The 11,991-nt window shown below is 42.9% G+C and overlaps 1 protein-coding gene across 1 annotated transcript; it reads left to right on the forward strand.

Annotated features, from left to right (window-relative positions):
• Positions 1–6,596: 6,596 nt before the first annotated feature.
• col10a1a (collagen, type X, alpha 1a) lies at positions 6,597–11,358 on the forward strand. The gene is made up of 3 exons (XM_034575384.1): positions 6,597–6,726; positions 7,048–7,192; positions 8,883–11,358. The coding sequence occupies exons 2-3, from the start codon at positions 7,063–7,065 to the stop codon at positions 10,715–10,717; spliced, it is 1,965 nt and encodes a 654-aa protein (XP_034431275.1). The 5' UTR covers positions 6,597–6,726; positions 7,048–7,062; the 3' UTR covers positions 10,718–11,358.
• The last annotated feature ends 633 nt before the right edge of the window (positions 11,359–11,991 follow it).

Here is an 11,991-nt window from a genome sequence, read left to right on the forward strand (position 1 = left end):
TCCCCTTATAAAATCACATTTAAATTCACTAGATGCAGATTTTAATTCACTTCACCACTATTGACTAACTATTAAATATCAGTCCCCTAAACGTGTCTGATTTTTCCACTGAAATACATGAATTACTCTCACAAAGATAAAGAATGTCAAAATAATACATGCCTGGATCTGCCCCATTATTCTGATCCTCCTTGGGTCAGTTGCATATTGATCCACGATTGTCCCCAAACTGGGATACGATCAATTATACTTGTACAAACTATATACTTGTTCTTAAAACTAAGGTTTAAGGTGATGAGAGACAACATTCATATTATGACATAGCATCAGAGTTTGCGTGTGCATCATTCTCTATTAAACGACAAGAAAAGCCAAGTTATTTTCAGACAGTGGACAGGACGGTTTTGTTTGTTTGTATTATATAATGTAGAATTATTCCCATTTAGACGCAGTTAAACTACTTTTCTGGCTCTGGTGGCAGTAAAGGCCCACACAGCGTCCATCAGCCAGCAAAACAAACCTCGAAACCACACGCTGGTCGAGCCTCGACCTCGGCATTGTTTTGGACACGCTGCGTGTTAAGCTCCAGCTAACTTCCTGTGGTCACGTCTTTATATATATATATATATACATGAACAGCACAGAGATATGTGAACTGTGTGGGCACTAACTAACAGTTTAGCTCCGACACTTACTGTGAGACAGGCCAAATATAGTGTAGAGAAACAACACTTGTCTTGTCCCTCATTATGGCACAGAGCTAACTATCGGCTCCTGCCAATGTGGTGACATTGTGTTGTTTAAAGGTTCAGTGTGTAAGATTTAGGGGAACGGGATCTTTTGGCGGAAATTTAATATAAAATAATCCTAGTGATGTTTTCAACAGTGTGTTTCATCTAAATTGTACGAAATGTGGTTTTCTTGACCTTAGAATGAGCCCTTTATATTTACATCGGGAGTGGGTCCTCTCTACGGAGGCCGCCATGTTTTTTACAGTAGCCCAGACTGGACAAACTAAAAACCTAAAGAGTTTTTATGACAGCGGACGGCTACCACAGGTTGTCTTTCATGTTTGGAAGGGGAGGGTGAGGTGAGGGGTGTTCAGCTGCAACATGCAACTTCACCTCTAGATGTCACTAAATTCTACACACTGAACCTTTAAATATTGTTTCTTGGTTATCGCTCTGTATTCCAGGCACAGAAAGTAACACTTCCCTCCCACACATTAAAGTCCATTTAATTATAAACTTAAAAAATCGAATATAAATCCGCCTCTGCACTGCTGCACGTTTTCACCCCCTTGTTTTTCACGACTTGCCGACAGTTTTATTTTTTTTTATTCCAGCGTTTGTTGTGAAACGGCTGACGCTGCCTGATACAGTCTGATGCAGGCTTGATGTAGCGGATTAGTCATTATCCTTAAATACAGAATGCCACCACCTATACTTAAGCTCCAAAATCCCATTTAGGTGGTTTAATTTAGCTTTGATATCTTTAAATGATCCCACAATAAGCAGATACCTCGAGAAGCCTGTCTGCTGGGAATGTTTGAAGGTGAACCAGAGAGAAGAGTGGAAAGTCATAATGAATGAGAAGTAGGGATTGTTTCCTTGCTTCAGGACAAAACAAAAAAATCTATACGTTATTCTGACCTTTTTACCTTTGTAGTGCATCGTGTGCACAATAATTATTTTTGCAGCACCTCATAAACCGTCTGGCTGAGGTCTTTTCGTTAAATTACTTTCTGGCTGCTGCAACTCTGAAACTCTTGATTCCTCGGTTAAACAAGGACGACGAACGACGCCTTAAAGCAGCGGCTGACTCAGACTTTTCCAGAAATAAACTTAACAGCAAATTGAGCTACGAGAGCAGAAACAAATCAAATCAGATAGAGCAGCGCTGGACGTGGTCGAGCGGCAGCGAGCCACTTCTGGCTTTCAGGAGCGTGTCTGACAGCGGTTTCGGGTGATAACATCACGAGCGGCGCATGGGTGCAAATTTTCCAACTATTTCCAACTTATCAACTTAATTACATAGAACATTTCATGTGTTTACACAATAAAACACCCTGAAGTAAAAAACTTTGAGTATTTTACTCATGTCTGACTGTTTGTTGAAGCTTAGGAAAGCTTGCACGTCAACTCACTGCTCCGCGTTCATACACACTCACACCTGAGAGTTGCTGGACGACACCCAGCGTTTACTTTCTCATCCATAACATTTTTCCTGCCATTGTGGGGTTTAAAACTTGGCTCCCACCACCAGCATCAGTAGCACCACCACCATTTTTCAGTTTCTTTTACACTTCTGGCTCCATTTGGGCTCATGTTTGTTTTCAGGACTCTCTAATTTCCCCAACAATCACTCACACAGGCCCCTGTCAAGTCTGCCATTCATAAAGTTTAAAGTAGCTCTTAGTGGTCCTTGGAGTTTATTGAAACATTAAATTTGTATCCCAGCAGTGATGGTGTATCTTTAGCAGTTGCCTAACTCACGTGCTCGGTCGAGTCCCCCCCTTACATCAACCGCCAATTATGTTCTCCTCCTGGGTGTGGGTTGAGCCTCAGTCAGCACGGCGAGGAAACCAGAAACATCAATTCCTGGCCAGCGGAGCGAACGAAAACAGACAAAATGCAAAAACCTTTCCTCAAACTCTGTTATCATCGCATAGTACAAGCACAAACATCACAAACATTGCCAGGAAAACTGTCCAGTAGCGCTTTCTGGGGAATTAAGCCCAATCTGCAGGCTGTAGTTAAAAATGGACGCAGGCCTGAACAAAAAGCCAGACCTCACAATGCCAGCGTTCGTCCTTCAGGAAGATCAGACGAGGACATTTTTGCCCTGTCACTGATTCCCATGCTTGTTCTTGTCTTCAATTTTACCGCTTGGAAAACATGAAAAATTTCCTTCAAAATATTCTTCTACATATTAACTATCACCAGCAAGCATTACACAAAACCTAAAATCAACCGAATCCCTGAAAGAAGAGGCTGAGCAGCTTTCTCTGAGACTTTGGGTGTGTCTCACTCATAATTAACCATTTTTCGCCTTGTCTAAACTCAGTAAAAATCACTTTATGTTATCAAGTGTGTGAAGTGAGATGAAACTGAAAGCATGTTTGTGTTTTACAGTGAGAGGCTCTCTTCAATATAACAGAAAAGCAACGTCACCGCCTTCAGTTTGAAGGCTGTTAACCTAATTCCTAATGGTTATTACAATAAGCCCTGGCGACCACATCAAGCCTCTGCGGCGCCGTAATGAGCCGAGCAGAGACGGGCCAGGTCGTGCACTTTCACAGCCTTCAACTCTGCCAGTACAAGGACAAGGACACAGAGTCCTGTTCAAATGAGCATGGTGGCGAGTTTAGAAAATACAAAATATGCTGCAAGGTTATAAACAACATCCAAAGTTTACTATGGTTACAAGGCCTCTGCTTGGATGTTTCATCCCCTTTACAGATGTAAGTTGCTGCTGTTTGGTTTTTTCTTTGCATAAAGAGATGATTCATTGTTCTGAGCACATTCGGACTAAAAACGGAGAACCTCTTCTGCGGTGGTTTCTCCATGTTTGAAAAAACATAAATAAACTGAAATTATCGGAACCTATAAACATATAAAGTCTTAACCCCACCCTCCCTTGCTCTGTCATTTCATCTCAATCTGACTAAAAGTGGAATGGCCTGGGCCTCCACTCGGGGCACCGGCATAAAGAGATTTTAAAAGAATATAGTATAACTAGAAAATATATAAAACTGGTGGCACCAGCATCGTGTGGTGTGGTGTTTACCAGTAACTCATCAAAACAGGAAGTTTCCGCTGCTTGGTACTCGGGTAAACAGGATTTTATTATTCAGCTGATAAAGTAAAAGTGAACATGTGAAATGAAATGTGTATGTGTGTGTCTGCTTGTGTATGTGTGTATGTGTGTGTCAGTGTGTGTGTGGGTGTGTCTGTTTTTGTGTGTGTGTGTGTGTGTGTGTGTGTGTGTGTGTGTGTGTGTGTGTGTGTGTGTGTGTGTGTGTGTGTGTGTGTGTGTGTGTGTGTGTGGGTGTGTGTGGGTGTGTCTGTTTGTGTGTGTGTCTGTTTGTGTGTGTGTGAAGGCGTGCTCCGTGGCCCATTTAAAGATTAAATATAACTTAGCTGTAAAGAAAATGACCTGGCTGTCATTGGTCAATTTACATCACATCATGAAGTTTTACATGAAAGAGAAGTACAGGATAATTTATATTTATTTCAGTTCTCGGGGAAATTCTGTTCCTAACTTTTAGACTTCTAGTGCGGTGCCCGTTCTTAACAAGCAAAAATTGTTCATCTCAGTGAAGATTTTATAATCCGTGTTTTTCATTTATGAAACATTGTTCCTGTGCGTGATTCATCTATAACTTTGAAAGATTTACTGATATGCTGTTATTTTTTCATACATGCATGTCGGCTATTTCAAAGATCTGTTAAGCGTTCGTTCATAACTTTTCAAAATCAAAGCTCTCTAATTCAGCTCGATAAAAAGCTTTGCAGCAACAAATCGAATGTTGAATTGTGTGATTCTATGAATATTGTTGCCATGGCGAAGATCAGCAGCTTTGCTGTGTGGCTGTCTCTGGTAAATAATGAAATTATCAATGTGTGTTCTGGCAGCGATTGTTAGTTTGATTCACTTACAGACCGCTGCTGTAGTTTATCTGAGGACGTAAACCAGTTGAACAGTTTGTGAGATATAGGTTCATATATACAGACAGATATTTGTGGAATTAGATAGTATGATGTCTGTTTGTTGCTATAATTCAGTGGTTTATGCTGAAAACTGTGTTGGTGTACAGTGTTTTAAAATCTTGTTCCGTGTGCCCCTGCCCCTCTAAATGTCTTTGCCCAGCCCTGGTTCTCCTTTGTCAAATGTGCATGTACCACACCTCTGCACCTTCACTGTAAATTATCTGTCCTGTTGAAACAGTTAGAAATTTAGATCACAAATTACATTATGTTTTTACTTGACAGGAAGAGAGAAACTTAAACAAAGCTTGCCAAACATGATGAAGAGCTATAAGTCAGAGAAGGTAGCACTTTGGAAAATTACAGATAATTTGCTCTAATTTAACAACAACAAAAAAAAAGATGGTAGGGGGGGTTCACACAAGCTTCATGTTGTAGCATCTTTAATCATAACCCTGTTGAGGGATGGCTGTCACACTCCTGTGTAGAGAAGACGCCTCATATAGAAACATGGTTGAAGCCCTCAATTGTGCAACTCATCGTCTTTTCTGCAAATACACACATGCTGTCAGCGGGATGCACAGTATATATATCATAAGAACACAGGAAGAGCATGTACCACAAACACTCCCATGTTCAGGGGGACTCTGGGATGGGACACACAGTACCCTACACATCGTTTACGGCCACTCGCCTGTTCCAGAACATGTGATTATTTGGGTGTATGCATTTCCTATGTGGCCGGCCTGAAATTGAGAAATTACAGTTGGAGGATCTCAAAGTAAGCAAGGCGAGTTGGAGGGTGAGGGCGAGGGAGGATAATACTGGAGGATGGAGCTGATTGAGGAAATACAACATTGTGACAGAAACCAGCTGTAATTGTGGAAAAAGGCCTGAAACCTCTGATGATGTATATACACACTGAGGGGGCCAAAAATATCAAGTGACCACAGCAGGCAGGGCCCTCTTCTTCTTTTTCTTCTTCACAGCAGGAGCAGCGGCTTGTTTGCTCCGTGGAGGGGGTGCGGTGGCACAGTAAAACCTGCCCTCTGGTGTTCCAACATGGGTAGTGCACATGAGGGCCTTAGGACAGTAGGTTGCATTCACAAGGAACCAGCAGCAAATGTCTCCTCCAGTGGCTCCTTATATAGTTTTATTAGTTCAATTACACAAACCTAAGAAAAATGTTTGTCCTGAAATAGAGACTGAAATGAAGACCACTTTGTCCCCTGTTAGCCACACTGACACAAATAATAACAAGAAATAAATAATAAAAAACTAAATATGGTGTCGGTATTGCTTTAGAAGTAAACAGGATTATTTTCTCTCGATCTAAGACGTCTAAAATCTTTCTTGTCCACCACTTCCCCTGTTTACCTTATCATGAAGGAGCCCAGACGGTCGGGACAGGTGAAGACGAGTCTCCATGTAAATTTGCACTCTGGTCCTGTACATCCTCAATGCGGACTTTGTGTAGCAGCACAGGTACCTCTACCATTCTGGTGACTATTTTCAGAGCTGTCCTATAAACATCCATTAATATAAACATGCCCCGAGCATATATAAAGTTTTAATGTTCGACACTTGTAAATATAAATGGAACAAGGGTGGGAAAGAAAATGTGTCGTCTGTTTTGTGCAGTCCTTCATTCATTCATTCGTTTATTTATGTTTTTTGCCTCAAACACGACTATTTTCAAAGTTCTTGAAAGAAGAGCTGAAATAAGAGGTAATCATGTGTCTGGATATTCAAGACATGGAGGCATCCTGATGTGTCATGCCCCGCTTTGGGCAGATCTGTCTGCTAATTACAGCCTCGCACCGAGGAGGGAGGTACTTGCATGGTGGGGGCTCCTTTTTTTTTGTAATGATGCGAGGGGCAGATATGGTATAAATACCCACATCATTGTACTGGGAGGCAGCATATCCTCAGTTGTGCTCCTACCCTAAGGATATACAGAAGCACCAGAGGCTCACTGGTGCAGAAGACATTGTTTTTTCACCTCCTTTGGAAGCTGGTATGTTTGTGTTTTCTCTTCCTCTTCTTCTCTGCTCTATCTCTGGAGGAGCTCAGGCAACATCCAGGCTTTGTGTAGGCCGAGGCAGGCTAAGGGGGAACGGGGGGCAGATTTTGGCTTCTTGAGGATCCAGGATGCTTTAACTAAATCCAAACTTTAGCTACATCTACTCTAGCTCATCCTATCTTATGTGCAGCTTATTGCATTTCTGTGAGGCTGTATAACATGTGCACTTAAACTGTAAAAACAGTTTTAAAAAGAGAGAAAACTAAACCTTCCTGTAGACACTTGTGCTGACTGCTCCTCTTCTTCTCCCTGCAGATTTGACCTTGCAAGATGGACATGCGTGTAGCGAGCATCCTCCTCCTTGTGGTGACCCTGACGGCCGCCCATGGAGAGCGGTACGTGGTGAAGAAGATGGTGAAGGCCGCCCCTCAGTATCAGCCCTACTCTGTGAAGAGCCATGGTAAGAAAAGCAAAACTTCCTACCTCTAAAAGTTTTTTCATCACATTTTACAAACTGAGCCTTTAAAGTCAAGATCTTTTGCCCTAAAGACTTATTTTTCCTTGAGGAACATTTCAAGTTAGTCTTGTCTTACCTCTGCGAAGGAATAAGCATCTTTATTGTGGCCAGTGTGAGCAGCAGCATGAGTAGCCAGAAGGATGTTAGCCACAGCCAGTTGCACTTTACTCTGAAAACTCAACTCCAGCTCGCTCTGAAATCTCCTTGTGCTCTGATTGGCTGCAACAGCGTGCGTGCTGCTCCAATCACACAGTCCATTTAGATCTGGAATCTGAACACCAGGATATTTACTCAGTGCAGAGCTTTGCAGTTTCATTCTGCTGGAAGTCCTAGGATTTGATGCAAAGATCATTTCAGGATTTCTTTTTATTTTAAATATTCATTTTTCCTCTTATTCATCCAAGGCAAACACATTTACAATTTTATTTTTATTTTACAGTTATCACAATAGACACTATTTCTTAATATTTTTTTAATGTTTCTATATTTTTTTAATAACTGTCTGTCTCAACTCTGGTACAGAATATCCATTGTGCTGGTATAGATTATTGAAACTGAATATTTTAAGGAGCACAAATGTATAAGACTACTACTACTACTTTGTATTTAATGCATTTTTATCAAATCTGGTATTTATTTTCTCTCTTTTCAGTCAATTTAGTAGTAAATGTTGCCAGTTTTTTTGCTTCCATACAAAGGCACATTTCAGTTATTTTCTAACATACATTAACTTTGCTTTAAAATAAGATTCTCTAATTAGAGCAGAACAAATATCCACATTTCTACTATATTCAGAGTCTTGCAGAAATCTACTACATTTAAAAAAAAAAAGAAAAGTTAATTATGGTCTGGTCTAGAGTGTGGACTAAAATGCATTACAAAATATGAAACGTTGCTGTTTTTCTGAAAAAAAGAAATTTTACTGCTATTTCTATTTGAGAAAGTAGCTGTTAGTGAATTATTTTTAGGTTGACTGTCAATTACAGTCCAGTCACCCAGCTGTGTGGTTTGTTTGGGTGTGCCTGCTTCGCACAGAAGTAGAAACATCTGTTTGGCTTCATCCAAACAGTTCGCCAAGGAGTGAGCCTTTTACACATGTGACCACATCAAGGCAACAAATAAAAAAGGCTCCGTCTCATTTAGACCAACTGTTTCACAAACAAGCCACACAGGTCTCTGTGCAGCTTTATGACCAGCACACTTTAATCTTTTTATTTTATAAATAAGAAAATAAAAACATATTTTAAATACATATTACATAAAAAAGTAGGGACAATTTTTTACATTTTATAAGAAGACTTTGAATGTTTAAGATTGGAAGAATCAGTGAATCAGCTCCATGTGGCCATTCCTCAAAAGTACAGGATTTGTTGATAGGAATAAAACTTGATCCACCTCAGTAATAAAATACCATTGAATTTGGACCAATAATCTAATTTTTTTTTTTCTGCCTACACCATTTTTTCTCAGGGAACAACACACAAAAGTATAAGCAAACTAAACAAAATATTCTGAAAAGTAAATATATAGTATATTAATTTTAGTAACACACAGCTGATGACTTGCTGACACTTGTGTTAGTGGTTTGTTTGTATGGTGGTACCGATGATGCTCACTCTTTCATTCTTCACAGTGGTGTCCGTGCCTGGTGAGCCCGGCCCTGCAGGTGAGCCCGGCCCTGAGGGACCTGCTGGCCCTCCTGGCCCCCCAGGTGAGAGCGCCGAAGGCCTGTCTGGACCCGAGGGACCTCCAGGATCTCCTGGAGCTCCTGGCCGCTCCATTTCTGGAAAACCTGGATCCCCTGGTGGACCTGGCAAACCTGGCAGCCCTGGACAACATGGTGAGAAAGGTGACACTGGAGCCCATGGCTCTCAGGGACCTAGGGGAGCACCAGGTTCTCCTGGAACCCCCGGCCCCGCTGGCCTCTCTGCTTCTGGAAAGCCTGGATCTTCAGGTCTTCCTGGATCAATGGGACCTAGAGGAGAGTCTGGTCTGAAGGGACACCCAGGTATCCCTGGACTGCCAGGTACAAAGGGAGATAGAGGGGTGGGAGCTTCTGGACCACAGGGTGAGACAGGACCTGAAGGACCTATGGGCCAATCAGGTGAACCAGGTGCTGCTGGAGTTGGAAAGCCAGGAAGGACAGGTGCCCCCGGAGAGTCAGGAAAGCCAGGTAGCTCAGGTAGAGATGGTGCCACTGGTCCCATGGGACCACAGGGACCTAAGGGACACACTGGTGCCGCAGGTGTAGGTATGCCAGGTAAACCAGGCGATAATGGTGCCCCAGGTATGCCCGGTCCAGTTGGCTCTAAAGGCCATCAAGGACCTGCTGGTGCCACTGGTGCCCCTGGAGTCCCAGGATATGGAAAGCCAGGTGCAAATGGAGAGAAGGGAGAGAGGGGAGCCACAGGTGGCACTGGTGCCACAGGTTCAAAGGGAGAGCAAGGTCATACAGGTTATACTGGTGCCACTGGTGCTACTGGTGCTACTGGTCCTGTTGGACCTCAGGGTGAGAGAGGTTTCGCAGGTGAATCTGGTGCTGCTGGCTCTAAAGGTGACACAGGTGCAACTGGAGCTCAGGGATCTAAGGGAAATAAGGGAGATCAGGGAGTGCAAGGTTTCCAAGGTAAGCAGGGTTACCCAGGTGCTGCTGGTCCTCCTGGACCCAGAGGTGCCAGTGGAGCGACAGGCAACAAAGGTGATGGAGGTGCCCCAGGTACCCCAGGTTCCCCCGGTATTCCAGGCCCTGCTGGACCCAAAGGTCTTCCTGGCCGTGCAGGTGAGCCAGGTGCTTCTGGTTCTGATGGTGCTGCAGGTAGCAGAGGCTCTGGTGGTCCTCAAGGTCCTGCTGGTACTCCCGGCCTTAAGGGACACCCAGGTCTCCCTGGTGCCCCTGGCCCTTCTGGGTTGGCTGCTAAGGGTATCCCCGGACCACAGGGTCCCCCTGGCCTGCCTGGTGATTCTGGTGCTGATGGAGAATCTGGCCCAGCTGGACCTCCTGGTGCCCCAGGTCCCCCTGGTGAGGTTATGTTTGAGAAGGGCAAAGGCTACGGTGAGGTCATGGTCAAGTCCCCCATGTCTGCTTTCACTGCTTCTCTGGCCACCCCTTACCCTGCTGCTGGCAGCCCCATTAAGTTTGACCAGATAGTGTACAATGCTGAGAATCACTATGACCCTGAATCTGGCATTTTCACTTGCCAGATTCCCGGAGTTTACTATTTCGCCTACAGCATCCATGTCAATGGAGCCAATGCTCTGGTTGCTCTGTACAAGAATGGCCAGCCTGTTATGTTCACTTATGATGAGTACAGCAAGGGCTTCCTGGACCAGATGTCCGGCAGTGCCGTCCTCTTGCTCGACGAGCAGGACACAGTTTACATCCAGATCCCCGATGATGAGGCCAATGGTGTCTTTGCGGCCGAAAATGTCCACTGCTCTTTCTCTGGGTTCCTCATTGCTTCAACGTGATAGGTTGATACAATAGTTCCCAAAAGCCAACCAACTAAATTTGCAATCTATTTCTCAAATTAAAGTAAACTCCCTGTTAAATTTCCCTCAACCAAACAGACAGGCAGTTAACAGTTCTTTGAGGAGTAGTAGCATCTCGACTTGAAATCTACAAGAAATGGGTGCTTAGAGGAAGGAAAACTAATTTATGAAAACAGGTGATCAGGGATGGGGGAAGCAATCCACAAAGGTACCAGTGAGCTTTTGTAATGGAGACAGCATGTGAAATGGAGGCGTTACAACTGTGTTGTGTCATGACTTTTTCTCTCTGTTTCTTTTATACTGACTTCAACTGCTTAGACTTAATTAAGTGTTTGTCTGTTTCTTTGTTTGTTTTTGTACAACCTTGTTTTTTGTTCGGATGACCAATAATCTTCAAAAGTACACAAATACTGTCTGTGCAACATGTTGTAACTGTTGTCCTTGTACATGACCTGAATATTGTGAAATGGTGACGGTCAAATTGATCGTTATGATGAAATAAGTCAGTCCAATTCTGTCATACAAACAGCATTTGTTTAACATCAACATCGTTATATCCCTGAACAAGCATTATGTCATGTAAAGCATAGTGACCAAAAATAAAAGATGTCTTAACAAACGTTTTGTCTCAGGAGCACTTTTTAAATGGGAAATGGGAAAAGACAAATGACTTGTTGGTACCAGCCTCCTCATGCACTGGGGTTACACTGATTTCCTGTTCCTGGGCACTTCAACACATTATAACAGTTTGTGGCCTCACAATATTTTTGCAACTAATCACAAACTAATAATTACATCTGCTTACTTCCCTTTGCAACACAGAATCAGCTCCACTGAGTAACAAGGAAATGACCAGTGAAAGTATTTCGCTGCAAAAATATAAATAAGTTCATTGTAAACCATTAAGAATAGATGGTGAAATATCATCCCCAGAGCCACATATGGGTGATACCATCCCCCTCTGATAATCTGCTGGAAATAATGCTTCACTTAGGTGTCATATTACTCAACATATTCTCATGAGTCTGTGCCAATAGAAGAATTCACCTCCTTACTACAGAAGTAAGAGCTGTAATGCTCAATCAAAAGTAAAGTTATGCAATTTAAAAGCCTCTAGAACTCAAGGCTATTGAACCAGGTATTGAAACATGCCTACAGGTTTCAGCAATTCAGGCCTTCATCAGGGCAAACACAACATGGCCTTCCTTGGGCTGTTTTATGCCTAGTGGTAAACAGGTGATCAGTGCAGACTG

This window comes from Hippoglossus hippoglossus, chromosome 22 (genome assembly GCF_009819705.1).
Source record: "Hippoglossus hippoglossus isolate fHipHip1 chromosome 22, fHipHip1.pri, whole genome shotgun sequence".
NCBI classification, from domain to species: domain Eukaryota; kingdom Metazoa; phylum Chordata; class Actinopteri; order Pleuronectiformes; family Pleuronectidae; genus Hippoglossus; species Hippoglossus hippoglossus.

Coding starts and splice junctions, on each gene's coding strand:
- col10a1a (XM_034575384.1), top strand. CDS start 7,063: ATGGACATGCGTGTAGCGAGCATCCTCCTCCTTGTGGTGACCCTGACG. Junction 7,193..8,882: donor CTACTCTGTGAAGAGCCATG/GTAAGAAAAGCA, acceptor CATTCTTCACAG/TGGTGTCCGTGCCTGGTGAG.